The sequence below is a fragment of the Odocoileus virginianus genome, chromosome 13 (genome assembly GCF_023699985.2).
Source record: "Odocoileus virginianus isolate 20LAN1187 ecotype Illinois chromosome 13, Ovbor_1.2, whole genome shotgun sequence".
In the NCBI taxonomy this organism is placed as follows: domain Eukaryota; kingdom Metazoa; phylum Chordata; class Mammalia; order Artiodactyla; family Cervidae; genus Odocoileus; species Odocoileus virginianus.
In genome coordinates this window covers 22,505,387-22,522,840 of record NC_069686.1, presented here as the reverse complement: position 1 = coordinate 22,522,840, position 17,454 = coordinate 22,505,387, and the positions used below count along the sequence as shown (strand labels likewise).

The 17,454-nt window shown below is 37.3% G+C and overlaps 1 protein-coding gene across 2 annotated transcripts in view; it reads left to right on the top strand.

Annotated features, from left to right (window-relative positions):
- Nucleotides 1–17,454, top strand: part of XIRP2 (xin actin binding repeat containing 2) — a 74,061-nt gene that overhangs the window by 23,285 nt on the left and 33,322 nt on the right. The window contains exons 2-3 of one of the 2 annotated variants that reach the window (XM_070476104.1): nucleotides 3,304–3,464; nucleotides 8,916–9,053. In XM_070476104.1, the coding sequence (XP_070332205.1) occupies nucleotides 3,408–3,464; nucleotides 8,916–9,053 (195 nt within the window). In that variant the 5' untranslated portion in view covers nucleotides 3,304–3,407. Of the gene's footprint in view, nucleotides 1–3,303; nucleotides 3,465–8,915; nucleotides 9,054–17,454 lie in introns of those variants that run through there. The other variant, XM_020894883.2, reaches the window with a different exon arrangement.

Sequence of the window (17,454 nt, the reverse complement as noted above, 5' to 3'; positions counted from 1 at the left end):
TCCTTAAAAAACCACCATATGACCCAGCAATCCCACTCCTAGGCATATACCCTGAGGAAACCAAAATTGAAAAAGACACACATATCCCATTGTTCATTGCAGCACTATTTATAATAGCTAGAACATGGAAGCAACCTAGATGTCCATCAACAGATGAATGGATAAAGAAGCTGTGGTACATACACACAATGGAATATTACTTGACCATAAAAAAGAATGCATTTGAGTCATTTCTGATGAGGTGGATGAACCTAGAACCTGTTATACAGAGGGAAGTGAGTCAGAAAGAGAGAGAGATAAATATTGTATTCTAACACATATATACAGAATCTAGAAAAATGGTACTGAAGAATTTATTTACAGGGCAGCAGTAGAGAAACAAACAGAGAATAGACAAATGGACATGGGAGAGGGGAGGAGAGGGTGAGATGTATGGACAGAGTAACATGGAAATTTACATTACCATATGTAAAACAGATGCTGCTGCTGCTGCTAAATCGCTGCAGTTGTGCCCAACTCTGTGCGACCCCACAGACGGAAGCCCACCTGGCTCCTCCGTCCATGGGATTCTCCAGGAAAGAGTACTAGAGTGGGGTGCATAAAATAGATAGCCAACAGGAATTTGCTGTGTGGCTCAGGAAACTCAAACAGGGGCTCCGTGTCAACCTAGAGGGGTGGGATGGGGAGGGAGATGCGAGGGACGTTCAGAAGGGAGGGGATGCATGTGTACCTATGGCTGATTCAGGTTGAGGTTTGACAGAAAACAGCGAAACTCTGTAAAGCAATTATCTTTTAATAAATAAATTAATTAAAAGAAAAAAAAGACTGCTTTGTGAACCTTACAAGTTTACATCAAGTGTCATCAACATCAGGATAGGAACAGGTAGGTACGCTGCCTCACAGTACATTTGACAGGAAGCATCAGCTTGTTTTTCAGATGAGGAAATTAAAAGACATTGACTTAGGATGTTAAAAAACAACATGGACACAAGTTATTTGCTCCGGGTAGGTTTTCTGCTCCACTACCCTGCCTGTGTAGGTAAAGTCACTGATGGGGAAAAGAGAGGGAGAGAGACGGAGAAAAACAGAGATATTAAAATGTAATGTCTTTTCTGTGATCAGAATAAAGAGCCACAGGCAATGGAAGCCAAACCTCTTTAATACTCAGGCAACTGATTTCCTGACCATTAATAATCTTAGGCATTTTCCAGTAAGTAGAATAAAAATTGATAAAAATCAAAATATTTGGAAAGTAAATACTCTGTAAATTTTTGCAAAAATAAACTACTGACTTTCTGTTAAGATTGATAAAAGAATGACATATTTTATGAATAATTGGCAAAATGAAATTTATATCATAATGTGGAAAAACTTTAGTGGTTCATGTTCAATAATATTTGTATAGTGATCATTTACAATAGGAGGAGTATGGCTGAACATAATCAGAATTCATCTGTGCAAATAGACAATGCACAGAGAAAAATAAAGACATATTTTCTTCAGCATATGAAAGACTTTCAGTAGTTTGTGGGAATCTCTTTTTGTCAGGATTATCTGGAGGAGTTATACTTCTGTGTGGATATATAGAGGTTTCGGAAGACAGATGAATTTTAAAAAATAATTCACATTTATTGTGAATATATCAGGTTATATAATCACAGCATGCATATGATACAATGTCTTATTGCCTTATATTTTGTTTCTTTTTGATATGTATGAAATAAAACATAAAAAATATTAAAACTTTAAAATATATTTATAATGTAATATAATAAGAAGTCCCCAAGGAAAGCCAAATACTCACAGAGTCAAACTACAAATGATTTTTAATCTCTCCTGGGTCACACATATTATTCTCAAATTGCTATGTGTACATAAACTTTGAAGTAGCTGATAGAAAAAACACAATGCAATTAGATGGTTCAGTGTGGGCACAAGGTGGGAAGATAGGGGAGCAGGGCAGGGAGGAAACCGCTTGGTGGTCTGTTAACCGGGGTTGTCTGGGGCTTTGAGTCAGTGTTAGTAAAGCAATTCAAATAACAAAGTACACCAAAGACCACTACCCTGTGAGTCCAGAAAACAACAAGCCCTAAGGAGAAAGGCGGGGGTGTATGAATGAGTGATAAACATATCAAAACACACACACACACCATTCACTGGTTGGTCCTAGAAGGAGCCCTTGAAATGATTTTGGAATTACAATTTTTTAAAGAGTGAATAGTAAACCAACAAGCAGAGTGGTAGCAGCAAAGAACACCAAATTAAATAACAAAAACTAGTTTTGAAACCAACTCTGGCACCTATATTTAAATAGACATGGAGAATCACACTAACCAGGGAGGGTCCTTATATTCCTTTCACATTAGGAAACATCTAGATGTGTTTCCTTACGCCTAAAAGGAACTGATTAGACCAGATGAGACTACAGCATCTCTAAGACTGTTCTGCTTCTAACATCTGTTACTCTGTGGTCATGCAATCAGCCTTTTGCTCTGTTTGCAAATATGTAATATCTAATGCCCTATATTTTTGTCAGGTAGGTGGCTTTGGTGGGAAAATATCTGGAATGATATTTTCTGAAATGATCTGGAATGACTGGTGAAACTTTTTTTAAAGGGAACTATTAATTCTGTCTTATGTAACACATGCCTCAATGAAATAAAAGGAAAAAATCCAGTCTGTAATTCTCATAGCATTCACATATTTTAGATCTATCTAAATAGATCTTCCTAGATCTATCTCCTTGAGGGTTGAAGGGTAAGGTGAAAGGCAAAGCGCAAGTTTTAGACTTGCTAAAGATTTAGTCAAACCACCAAATATGACACTAATTGTGTGATCATGGGAAAGTTTTTTAACTACTCTGATTCTCCGTTTTCTTTATCTATAAATTTTAGAAAATAATGGAACATACTTCATGAGGTTGTTAGAGAAGTAAATGAGATTATGCTTTTATAGCATTTAGCATAAATCCAACACATAGTGCTTCAGGAGTTTCATTAACATTATGTATCTCTTAATAAATACTTACTGTTTATCGAAATAATGGCAGGAGGAGTGAGGCAGTCAGTACTTTCATTTGCTGTTTGCATAAGCAGATGCTTCTCTATTGGCATTTTGTAGCTTTGCTTGAAAGTTAAAAAAAAAAAAAAAGAAGAAGGTGACTGTGAAACATGGGAAATACTGTGGAATATTACAGTCTGCTTTCCATAACCAGATGTTTCAAGTGCCTTCACTGTTCCTAAGATGATGTTACTTTCTTTTCAAAACCTGAATCATATCTGAGCATGCTACCTTTGTTTTTAGAGACTGCTGGCCCTAATAAGCCTGCGAGTGGATTTGCAGAAGACACTGCTGCGCAGAGCAAGAGAGTGTCAGACCTCCAAGAGGTGGTGTCCTTGAAGGAGCGGATGGCGAGGTACCAGGCAGCTGTTTCCAGGGGCGACTGCCGCAGCTTCTCCGCCAATGTAAGCTGCTCCTGGGGCTTCTGCATTAGACCAGCTGATTGTCTGCCTTTCACATGCCCTCTTTACATGGCAATATAAGAATACTACTGGACAGTTGGATAAAGTAGAGAAAACAGAAATAATGTGTATCAAATTCAGGGTATCTGAAATTAAGCTTCAGCTCTGCCACTTCCTGGGACTTCCTAGCTTTGGCACAAATGGTAAAGAATCTGCTTGCCAATGCAGGAGACATAAGAGACTAAGGTTTAATCCCTGGGTCAGGGAGATCCCCTGGAAGAGGGCATGGCAATCCACTCCAGTATTCTTGCCTGAAGAATCTCATGGTCAGAGGAGCCTGCCAGGCTACAGCCCATAGGGTCACAAAAAGTCAGACACGACTAAAGCCACTTAGCATGCACGCTGCCACTTACCAGTTGTATAAACTTGGGCTACTATCTTAACCCCTCCCTGAACTTCAGTCCTTAACTGAAAAATGGGAAAACCCACCTACTGCAGAGGGTCTCTGTGAAGAGTCAAAGAGATAATTTACATATAAGCCATAAGGCACTGTATAAATGTGTTATTATTGCCACAATTATCATTTAACCTATAGCTATTCTCCTCAGGAAGGCTGGGAATTAATTTCAAAATCTTAATAATGTGGGTCTGCCTCCCACCCTCCTTGTTCACATGTATAGTTAATTTAAATTCACTGGCAATATAATTTCTTCTGCTTTTTTCATTTCTCTGTATGCACTAAATCCATTACAAGTAGCTTAATCAACATAGAAATGAGGGAGATTAGCAATGTAGGCACTCTGCTAAACCAATTATGATTATAGGAAACAGCAGGATCCAGTAAGACCACCGATTCTTAGAGCCAACGCATAATAAAGTCATATTCAAAAGAGTTTGTTGGGCTCCATGTTCTGTGGCCTTCAATCCACAGGGTTTGAGAAGTCATTTTATTAGTAGAAGCTTTACAGTTTAATGGGATGTAAGGATATTCTTTTATAATTGTAATCTCCAAATTAGCAAAGATGTTCATTTATCCGAAAGAGAGAGAGAATAGCCAAGAAGGGTGGTATTCTAAAATAGCTACTGTGAAGCCGCGTTTTTCTTTACAAATTATTCAGAGACAAGAATGACTGTGCCAAACTCATTAACAATATTGCAATTCTAGATGACATATAAGATTTCACATCGTAATTAAAATACATTTTAGACACAGCATAAATGTTGAAATGAATGTAGAGAAATAAGTGTCTAAATACTTCCTAAACAAATAGTATCCGTCCAGCGCCTCCTGCCGGTCTTCTTACATAGCACCCCCTGCTGGATCGTTAAGCAACTTCACCACGAGTTAGATTATAAATTGGAAAAATGTTTCTTGGGGAAACAAGCTGAGTTTGAAAATACCTAGATAAAGACTAGTTATTTACTAAACTATCTTTTATCTAGGAAGACTTTTATCTTGCTAGGCACGAGGATAATATGCCATAAAACAAATGTGTACAAGGCATGATTTGTGTTTATAGTATGTTAAAAGGAAAACATTTAAATCGGGCACATGGGAAACTAAATTTCTCACTATTTAACATAAAAAATTTAATTTCAGTGCTATTCTGAAGAAAATCTATGTAAAATGAATTTAATAGTCCCTGTCTTTCCTGCCCATGTATAGATAAGACAAACTGAGGGACAGCGATTTATGGGAGGTCATGTAATTAGATAGCAACACAGCCAGACTAGATTCAAAGTCTCTTGACTCTAGTACTCTTTTAACTATATTAAACTGCCTCTTCTTATACAGGAAAGCATCTTTGGTCCAAAAAATGCCCTATTGTTTGGTTTGCCCCTAAGCTAATATTTTGAGAAAAATGAGCACATATATTCTCTCAGAGAAATCCTGATTAATATCTAAGATACAGCAAAATAACTGCCTCATTTGGTCAATTGCATCAAATGATTATTTAATCAAAAAAGCGTGGAAACTACTTATAGCCAAGTTTTGTCTACGCAAATAAACCAAATATTTTATGTTTTGGAAGTCATTGATTTGACCCCAAACTGAATCCATTATATTTGAATCACACTGAGATAGTTTCTTTGTCCTAGATCAGTTTCTCTTTGTCCTAGAATCAGCCAGATGGTATTTTGTTGAACATGAAAGGCTGGGGCTTCCCTCGGAGCTCAGTTGGTAAAGGATCTGCCTTCAATGCAGAAGACGGGGGTTCAATCCCTGGGTCAGGAAGATCCCCTGGAGAAGGAAATGGCAACCCACTGCAGTATTCTTGCCTGGAGAATCCCATGGGCAGAGGAGCCTGGCAGGCTGAAGTCCGTGGTGTCGCAAGAGTCCGACACGACTTAGGGACCAGGCCACCACCACGAAGGAAAGGCCTGCCTGTGAAAAAGCATCAGCCCACAGAAGCCCCACTTTGTACTGTGCAATTTTATTTCCTTTATCTTCTTTTTTAACACTTGCAAGAAGTCTGTGAGAAATATCTTGCTATTCCCCCTAGTTTATAAGAAAGAAAACTGAGGTTAAGGAACTCTAGCCCAAGGTTTTAAGGCTCACACATGGGATTAGAATCACTGTCCTACTCCCCAAATTATGTTATTTCTATTATGCTCTAGAAACCAAGAACAGTTCTTTGTAAACAAAATTGCTGATTCTCTATGTAATATACTTGCCTAGGTTTAAGTGTTATGTATTTAAATTAACTTACTATTAAAATAACATTAGGTAGATTTTGTGTTAAGTATTTAAATTGACTTGTTAAGTAGAATAATTATTATTGGTGTACCCATTAAATTCCAAATCTTATTGCTGTGTCCAAGAATAGGAAACATAGAATAAGGATAAACATTTTTTTAAGGTTCAACGCAAAGCAATCTAAGTTATGTGATCACTGACAATTACATGGAGTAGTTGGGATGTCAGTACATGGTGCTAACCAAGGCAAAATGATTTCAGTCTAAGCAAAGAAACATCACTCCAGCTCATAGCCACAGGCTGCTTCTTGAGTAAGTCCTGCCATCTTACATAGGTAAACTTGCACTTACAAGCTGAACTAAACAAGAAAACCTTTTCACTCCCACTAACTAAACTATAGCTCAAAGGGCTTTCTCCCTTAGGCCAGCAAGTGGCATCAGAAGTACTGGGTCATGATTGTATTACTAGAAAATATGAACAAACTGTATGCATTGTTCATATGTAACACGGTCTAATTCCAAAGCACGATGCTAAAAGAAATGAATGGATATATTCGTTTTTTCTAATTAGTAGATAAGAGGCAATCTATTCAGTGTAAGAACTGATATTTTTGTGCAAACACACATACTAGGAAAGTATACATTCATTAGCATAATTAATCAGACCTACCAGATTAACTTGCACATCATTTGGACATTGTTTATAGTTGTTGGAAAAAGTAACTTTCTTCTTAACAAAATTTAGCTTGATTTCTGTAATTTGATATTTATTTATTATCTATACATGATCAATTGAAGAAGGTCATTTATGTAAATTAAATGATGGAGGGGAATAAGAGAAATACTGTAGCCTTAATTTACCCTTCCCTTTCTTTATCTTAAATTTCAAAAGAGATGCCATAATTCCTTATGATTTTAACATGTGTCAAGTGATAGTAATTGACCAGGATTTATGTGTGAAGTTTGTTACAGTTTGACAGAATGTATCCCTTCTTTCCATTGAGCTAATGTGCTATTCTTAAATATTTGGCAGGCCCTGTAACTGGGGAAAGGTTATAAACTTGATAAAGCAACCACTTGAGTGTCTGCCAGTAATTCAGATAATCCTGAATATTAATTTCATCTCCAGTATTTTAGAGTATTGCATGCTTGTGTACATGCACGCATGGTCAGTCCTGTCCAACTCTTTGTGACCCCACGGACTGTAATCCACCAGGCTACTCTGTCCATGGGATATCCCAAGCAAGAATACTAGAGTGGGTTGCCATTTACTCCACCAGGGGATTTTCCCGACCCAGGTATCAAACCCACATCTCGTGTCTCCTACGTGGGCAGGTGGATTCTTTACCACTGTGCCACCTCTGGAAACCCATTTTAGCATATGGAAAACCTCAATATAGTGTTGTACTTTTAGTATTTGTTTGAGAAACTACTTATTTCAGTCAAGATTTCAGGATCGTTAAGAGTCCACAGTCCAGGGAACCTCAGCTCACAGGTATCCAGTTACTCCCAGGTCTCAAGTCTTCCAGGGTTATGCCAGGACTCGGCCAGACCTCAGGAGACCTTCTGTGCATGAAGTGTCACTGACTCTCCTCCCAGTCTCACACTGGGACACATCCTGGAGGAGAGTGAGTTGGCCTGGGGCCTGTTTGCTTAACAGTTGTCATCCCACCTGGGCTTGAGTGCCTGCTGGGCTGGGGAATGTGCTGAATCGTCAAAACCAAAGCCTTCGAGTTAGTGTGCTTCCCACAAGGGCAGAATATCTGACACAACTTCTCAAAGCTGTTCAGGTTGTTCCAGGTGACTGCTACTGAATAAGCTTTCTCATCTGTAAACTGCCAGTGATAGACCAGGATCTTTCTAAACTTAGACCCTCCCCCGCAACCCAGAGTCTCATATACCAATGCTAAGAGCTGAGTCCTAGGGTACATCCATCCTGGAGTATCTGTTTTTTGCCTATTTTTTAAAGGCTAGTGTTAAGACAGACAGCTGTGATTAAGACACACAGATATGGATTCAAACTCCAGCTGCCACACTCACACCCTAGTTGTGAGAATTTAACAAGATGTCTTACTTCCCCAAACCTCAATTTCTTCATTTTAAAGTGAGGATGATAAATGTTCATATCTCACAGAATATGGAGAAGCATCAAATGAAAAAATATATGTAAATATATAGAAGAAAATCACTCAGCACTATGTATTAAATAATGGTTGTTTTTATAAACTTTAGTATTTTTGCATATGATTAAAAATATGCTCCCCTAAAATAACTCCAAAGCTATTTTGTTCATCCTTAATGATTTAAGTACATTTTGGAATAAGTCAAATGTTTTTTAATATTCTTAATAATGTGTTACCTATCTAGACACTTGAAATTTTAATGACAACTTTATTATGGATTAAAATTTAATCCATTATTCTAATTTCTGGCTAGTTTGTATAGTATGAGAGAAATACATTCTAATGAGTATAATCTCCAGCTATCAAAATCTATCTGAGATAAAGAAAATTAACTCAATACTTTGAAGATTCTTCTAACTTTATATCAGAAGACTGATACATGAAAAACCAATATGGATAGATTATTTTTATGAAGGTTTTCTGTAATAAAGGCCTTCTGAAATAATTGTTTGTGTTACTATCTTTCTATTATACCGCCCATTAATAACTGCCAATGATTGTTTTTAAAATAGCTTGAGAATCCCGCCCTAAGATGATATAAAGTTGAATTTTCCTTTTTCTTAACTTGTCTTAGATGCTGGAAGAATCAGAAATGTGCACAGTGCCTGGTGGTTTGGCCAGAGTGAAGAAACAATTTGAGAAGGACAAAACTGCTTCTTCCTCTAACACCTTCACTCAGTACCAATACCAACGCCAGAACAGATCTGAGCAGGTAATACTACTATCAGTAAAGGATAAATCCTGTCTGGCTGAAATGCTCTTATTTCAGTGCTAATATAAAACACACACCCCCGCGCCCGCTTTGGTGGTATATTTGTTTTCATTATTCAAGAATGGTAATTTTTAAATGTCTTGAAAATCATCCTGAAAGCATATCAGTGTATTTATTGACTTATTGGAGCATTTTGACATGTTTCTAGAAAATCACACTTATATATTTTTTTCTCAGCTTGTAATGTCTCAAAAATGAAAATTAAATAGTCTAAGTTAGTCAACAGGTAAACAGAAATGTTGAGAATGATATTTACATTGAACCTCTGCCTTTGCATTATAACTCATGATAAACTACCTGTTATTTGTTTGCATAGACTAAATTTGAAGCATTATTCAGCTGTTAGTTTTCTGTTTTCTTAAAATCATCAAAAATTGAGTAGTGGAACCCAGATGTTATACAAAAGTTAATAATGCAACCTCTAAATGCAATCTTACATAAAGTTTTTTTTCCCATTTCATTACTCCATTGTCTTATATCACCGAATATTGTCACGGGTTATAATGATTTTTGAATGTGAAAATATTAGTAATAAAACTCATTAGATTGAGCCTGGCACTGTGAAAAATAGTAATTGCACTGTAACTAGCCTTTCTACAAGGAAGAAAATAACTGGGATATTTCTGAAATGTTGTCATAGGAGATAAAAGTATTTTTTTTTGTTTGTTTTTGTTTTTTCAGAAAAATCCCTAGGATATTTAAAGTTGTCTAAGTTTTGAATATTAAGGTAGTTGAGTGTGTATGGTGGTAGGGTGGCAGGGAAAGTATATCAGATAGATTAATTAAGTCTGATATGTGAAATAGTATTTGTTTTCTTTTTCTGGCTTTGTTTGAAAAAAATTTTTAAGGTGCAATATAAGTAGCTCAAGTTTAGGGCAAGATTTCTTTTAATTTTGCCTAAAAGAAATGTAAATAAATTAAGATTGGATATTGTTGCTGTTTGGTCGCTCCGACATGTCCAACTCCTTTGTGACCTCATGGACTGCCATGGAGTTTTTCAGACAAGATTATTGGAGTGGGTTGACATTTCCTTCTCCAGGAGTATCTTCCCAACCTAGGGATCAAACTTGCAGGTGGATTCTTTACCACTGAGCCACCAAGGAAACCTGGGATTGGATATACTTGTGATCTAAAATAAAGCTTTTGCAACATAGGAATCTAAGTGAATCAAGTATGTGTTTACTTGAAATTGATCCACTACATGACATATAGTCATCATTAATAATTTAAATAAATCCTATGTAGAAGTATAGGTTTTTACAGAGCCTATAATTTACAGGAAAGCGGTGTAACAGAGTAAGAACTATGAGACCTGTAGATATGGGTTCACGCACCACCTCTGACGTTTATCAGCTGAGTCACGTAGGCCCAGGGCCACCTTCACAGAGAGCAGTTACACAGGACCCCTTGGGTGGAAGGACCCTACACTTAGTTTCATACTCTGCTATTATCTTGAAATTCTTAGAGGTTTTTGAACAAGGAACATTACATTTTCACTGCACACTGAGTATGGCAAATTATGTTGCCAGTACTGCGTAGTCCAAATTCCTAACCCCTCAGGTCTTAGTTTCTGTTAAGATGGAGAAACCGATGAGTGATTGTGCTGGGCAAAGGTGACAAAGGGCACTTCCATGAAAGCATTTCATCGTCTGTAAAATTCGGTATCAATTAGGATGCTTTATTTTGCAAAAGACCAAAAACCCAACCACAAACGTCTTAAACTAAAAAGGATATTACAGATCATAAAAATGCAGTCTTGTAGAAGGGAGATTTGATGTAATCTCCAGAGGTATACTAGAGCAGTTGGCCTGTGCCAACCCTTTCATTATTAAATGTTTGTTTTGAAAACCATATAATATCATGTTAATAGCTTGAAATCAGCCATATTATGAATATTAATACCAGAGGAATTGGCAACAAATCAGGAATATTTTTCCTCCCTTCCTTCCTTCTTTCCTTCCATTCTATTCTTCCTCTTTCTGTGTCTTCTTTGAGAACCCATTGTTAAGCGTGTATTACATGACCATTGACTTAACTAAGGATTCGCAGTATGTCTCCAGCACAGTAGCTAGGAGCACTTGGATGGAGCAGGATCACTTGGGTCCATACCCCTGCGCCTTAACTCTTTGTTGTCGTTAGTCACTTAGTCGTGTCCAACTCTTTGGGACCCCATGGACCGTAGCCCACCAGGCTCCTCTGTCCATGGCATTGCCAGGCAAGAATACTGGAGTGGGTTGCCATTTCCTTCTCCAGGGGACCTTCCTGACCCTGGGATCAAACCCACATTTCCTGCTTTGGCAAGCAGATTCTTTACTGCTGAGCCACCAAGGAAGCCCTCTTTAATTTATTAGCTGGTGACATTAGGCAAGTTTCTTAATTTCTCTGTGCCTCAATTTCCTCAATTATAAAGCCAAGATTAGAACAGCACCCACCTCATAGGTTTGTTAAGAGCATTAAAAAAAGCTGTTTTTGTAAAGTACTTAAGATTGTGCTTGGACCTTATAAGCACTTTCCAAGTGTTTGCTTTAAAAACTGAATATCTCCTTGATCATATTTCTTTTCTTTTTTTAACCTCTCAGCCTTACTTCCTCTGAGTTGGCCCCATTTTCACTCAAATTTTCCCCAGAAAAGACTAAAAATGATGGAGAAAAAGGAGAATCCTTTTCCCAGAAGCCCCAGGAAAAAGCCTTATAACATCTAATTGGCTCTAAATAGAATACACGCGCTTCCTCTAGAGCTAAAGTGCTACAGCCAGAGGATGCTGATTGACTGAGCAGCCTCTGTGCATGTCCTCAGCATCCCCTTAGGAACAAACAATAAATAGAGGCTGGGTAAAAACCATCAAACCAAAACAATCAACTGAGCAAAAACAAATCAAACCTGGGTAAAAAAAATCAAATCAAAAAAAAATCAAAAAATCAAAGCAATCAAACAATATATGTGTGTGTGTGTATTGCAGATGCATTTTTCTCCTTGCAAGTATAGTGTACTGTTATAAGCTGTAATCCCTGCTCTGTGAACATGAAATACTAAAGTATGTAAGAGTAAAAAAAAAAACATGCACTAAAAATCTGAATAGCTGCATGATTCTAGACCTGCAATGACCTCTCTGAACTTCAGTTTCATTATCTGCCTTTAGACATACTAATAATACCCTGTAATTCCATGAGGAATTACTAAATCTAAGTCATAATGCAATGCAAAATAAATAAATTATAAAGGAAACGTGGGAGAATAAACAAGTAAATACCATTTATTGAACCTTACACAGAAATCTGTAGGGAAATAAAAGAAACAAGTCATCTGTCCTTAAAAAATCAAATTACTGACTTATAATCCTTAATGGAAATTTGAGATATCTATCAAATTTGGTTATATAGCAGAAAATGTAGAAAAATCATGTCTAGATATTCACTTAAATGTTTAAAGCATTCTGAATGCATTCTAAAAATGTCCTCTTTTATCAGCAAGGATTGAGGACAAAAGATTTATTGGTCGACAAACAGTTAATTCTGTTTTATCCAAATTGTTGTCATGCCTGAGAGTATTTTCTGTCTCTTTGTTTAAAGTACTTGAAATTTATCTCTCTGCTAAGTTCTGCCCATGGCCAGAAAAATATCTAGTTTGCTAACATATATAAATTAACTTGGAAATAAAGTTTAATTAGAGTTAAAAGAAAGAACATTTGTTTTGGATTTCTGACAATATCTAACATCACAATTAGTAATAATTTCATAGTGAAGTGAAAATGTTAGTCGCTCAGTCATGTCCAACTCTTTGCGACCCCATGGAGTTGTAGCCTGCCAGGCTCCTCTGTCCATGGAATTCTCCAGGATAGAATACTGGAGTGGGTTGCCATTTCCTCCTCCAATAATTTCATAAGATGTAATATGAATTCCAATCAGCCTCTTTTCTTCCTAATGTATTGAAGTCAGATGTTTCAAGGTAATTAGCTATTTGGAAGCAGTTTGTCTAGAAGACAGGCAATAGGACTAAACAGGTTTTGAAAATTAAGCTATCTCTGAGGGTAAAGTTCCCTCTTTTTTTTTTTAATTGATAATACCTATTGAAAAAGAGGTTCTAAATAGTGGGGGGAAAGCAGGTACAAGGTACAGGAACACTCACTATGCCAAACATTTTACACTTGGAATAATGTCCTATTTATGTATTCTAGACTTCGACTTTATGGTTCTGCCTGTCTAACAGTCAGCAACAGCACTGCTAGCCTGTGGGAGTATTCTTATGTAAATTAGAAAAAGAAGCCCCTCTGGACAGTCATGGTCTCTGGGTAACAGAGGTATGCAGTTCAGCTTCTTAGAAGAATGTGTTGGGGAAAGCGTTATTATTATTGGTGGTTCTGGTAGTTAGTACTGTTTTTAATATCACCCATTTAGAGTCGGTTTTTCAAAGCATCCATTACTGATTCCTGTAGATAAGAATGAAATCCAACCTTCTTTAAGGGATTATGAGCCATTCAGCATGTGTCCTGTTGATATTTAGGTTAGAAATATCACATTAGCATTGTTTCTCATTTTGTCTTAGGACTGAATTCTCAGAATTCTAAGCCAGTGAAAAGCAGTGGGTTCTTAATACTAGAGTGGAAAGGACCACTTAAGAGGGATATTTTTAATCCACTCACTACAACAGGCTCCATTTGGGAAAACATTCTGAGTAACCCATCCCCTTTTCTTTAAAAAGAGATCTTGAAGTACATGGAGCAGATATTAGGATAAATGTGTTGTTGGTAGAAAAATGCCATTCTTGTCAGAGTTTATTTTCACTCACCCTTTGTATGAGTTCTGGGTTGTTGTTCTTTTTAAAGACTTTCATCCTCTCTTTCTTCATCTTCAACAACTTTAATGAGATAATTTGCATACCATAAAATTCACCCATTTTAATTGTACAGTCCAATGGCTGTTTAATATATTTACAAAGTTGTGCAGTGTCGCCAAAATCTAATTTTAGAACTTTCCCATTCCTCCAAAAACCAAACCTTGGACCCATTAGCAATCTTAGGACCTTCCTTCTTTGTGCCGTATTCTCACATTCAGGGTTTGATCTTCATCCTCTCATGCTTATTTCCTCTTCATTTTCTTTCTCTCGTATTTACACAGTACTGATTAGCTCTTTGCATATTAATTGTGAAGTCCTAGCAGCTCTTTTCTGGAGTTTCTTCTTTTTTCCCCATTTTGAGTGGTTTACATAGGGAGGAACAGATGGAGCTCCAAAAATCTGGTAAGTAATCAGTGTGATGCTGTGCTTAGGTCATTGCTTTCACATGAGAACGGCTGCACTGAATCTATGTCAAGAGTCTAAAGCATGCCTGACCTCCACTCCCTGCTGCCAAGTCTGATGTGGACCAGTAGGGAGCTGCAAGACAGGGTGTATCTTTCCACACACATCTGCTGTTGCAAAACCCTCACATAAACAGTCGCACTCTATTAAGATTATGTGGATTTAAAACAATCTCTAGACAATTTTAGGTTGATAGAAAACATTTTTGACAGCTTGTGACATATCTGACATCTGTGTGTTTTAGATTCTTTAAAGGTGACCCATAATTCTTTTCTAGCAAGCTAAACATATTTTTATTAATTGTATGTCCACATTTCAAAGCATTTCTCATAAAAAGTGTTTTAAGCCACATACATACATGTTTTAAGCCACATACATAATTTGGCAGCTTTCTGCCACATACATAATTTTTCAAGGGCCTGGATTGCTATTAACAACCCCAACCTAACCTATATCTCTATCAGTACACAGGATTGTGACCAAAAGTATGTCTTGAAATGTTTATTTTTTTTTTAAGTTGTGTGCATGGTTTTTAAATGAATATTGTAACTAAAGTAACCCAATCAAACTGAGGCAGTTTAGAGGAATGGTTAACCCTATCAATTCCAGAATCAGACAGCCCAGGTTATAGTCTGCTGAGTTAACCACAGAACCTCCTCTATAAAGTGAGGATTAAGTAACATGTGTGTTAGGAATGAAATGAGATGGTTCATGTAAAATTCTTACCAGAATTGACCAGCAGATATGACCAGTTCAGTAAACACCAGCTACTATCAATAGTAGTATTGCCACTACTTTGCCATTCAAAGTAGAATATGATTCATAAACTTATTTTATTTATAAGTAAAATTACAAAGAAGGATGGCATTGTTCTATGCCTCACACCTTACCTTTCTTTTTGCCTTTTTGGCCTGGGGCGACAGAATCATTTCCTAGAAGCTCATAAGGCAATTAAAGATTAGTTTAAAATTAATATCCCTGAATATGCTTTGCAACTGGTAACCTCCTGCAACCCAGTCTCCTTCTGTCTCCTCTCTTCCTATTCATGTCCACCTTCCTATAGCTCTGTACATCTTGGTGAAACCATGTCCAGTTCTAACTGTTGCTTTTTGACCTGCACACAGGTTTCTCAGAAGACAGGTAGGGTGGTCTGGTATTCCCATCTCTTTAAGAATTATTCAGTTTGTTGTGATCCACACAGTCAAAGCTTTGGTGTAGTGAGTAAAACAGAAGTAGATGTCTTTCTGGAATTCTCTTGCTTTTTCTATGATCCAGTGAATGTTGGCAATTTGATCTCTGGTTCCTCTGCCTTTTCCAAACCCAGCTTGTACATCTGAAGTTTCTTGGTTCACGTACTGTTGAAGCCTAGCTTGAAGGATTTTGAGCATTACCTTGCTAGCATGTGAAATGAGGGTAATTGTGTGGTAGTCTGAACATTGTTTGGCATTGCCCTTCTTTGGGATCAGAATGAAAACTGACTTTTTCTAGTCCTGTGGCTACTACTGAGTTTTCCAAATTTGCTGGCATGTTGCATGCAGCACTTTAACAGCATCATTTTGGATTTGAAATAACTCATCTAGAATTCTATCACCTCCAATAGCTTTATTCATAATAATGCTTCCTAAGGCCCACTTGACTTCACACTCCAGAATGTCTGGCTCTAGGTAAGTGACCACATCATGTGGCTATCCAGGTCATTAAGGCCTTTTTTTGATCATTCTGTGTATCCTTACTACCTCTTCTTAATCTCTTTTGCTTCTGTTAGGTCCTTGCCACTTCTGTGCTTTATTGTGCCCATCTTTGCATGAAATGTTCCCTTTGTATCTCCAATTTTCTTGAAGAGATCTGGTCTTTCCCATTCTGTTGTTTTCCTCTATTTCTTTGCATTGTTCACTTAAGAAGTCTATCTTATCTCTCCTTGCTGTTCTCTTGAACTCTGCATTCAGTTGGGTATGACTTTCCCTTTTGCCTTCTGCCTCTCTTCTTTCTCAGCTCTTTGTGAAGCCTCCTCAGACAACCACTCTGACTTCTTACATTTATTTTTCTTTAGGATGGTTTTGATTAGCTTCCCTGGTGGCTCAGATGGTAAAGCGTGTTACGAACCTCCGTCCATAGTTCTTCAGGCACTGTCTACCAGATCTTTTCCCTTGAATCTATTCCTGACTTTGATTTAGGTCACACCTCAATGGTCTAGTAGTTTTCTCTACTTTCTTCAATTTAAGTTTGAATTATGCAATAAGGAGTTCATGATCTAAGCCACAGTCAGCTCCTGGTCTTATTTTTGCTGACTGTATAGAGCTTCTCCATCTTCAGCTGCAAACAATATAATCAATCTGGTTTCAGTATTGACCATCAGATGATGTCCATGTGTAGAGTCATCTCTAGTTTGTTGGAAGAGGGTGTGTGTTATGATCAGTGTGTTCTCTTGACAAATCTCTGTTAACCTTTACTCTGCTGAAAATGAGCAAAGAAACTAATCTGCCTGGTGGCTTAGAGGGATTTAGAAGTATTACCATATGAAGCTCCACCCCTACCCCCTTTTTCTCAGGCAGTCAGGACCTCAGGGGGTAGTACAAATACTCATAAATCAGACTAAGTTACAAGCATAGATCCAACACTTTCAAAATATCTTAAATTGGCTGCTTTTGTTTCTATGATCATCTCACTGATTCTCCAAAACAAAATTTGTAGGAACAAGATTTATCCCAGTTATTGCAGTATTATGACCATAGTTCCTCTTCTTGTGAATGGTACTGTGAATTTTCCGTTTCTGTAACTTATTTGTTCTTATAGAACCCATTTTCAATTTCTTTTACAGAAGACAAGTGCGCTTACAGATATACCCTTCACTTCTTTCAAGTAAAAGGAGTTAGGATTGCTCAGGAGGAAAGGAGTGGCACTGTGCTTATCACAGGGCTTGTGGTTGTTGAGGGAGTGTCACCTGGACCCTTTCCACAAAGACACAAAATCACAGCAGAAATTCATATTCTCAGTGCTTCAACACATGATCTCAAAAAGCTTTTGATGTTGATAAAGATGTACAGAT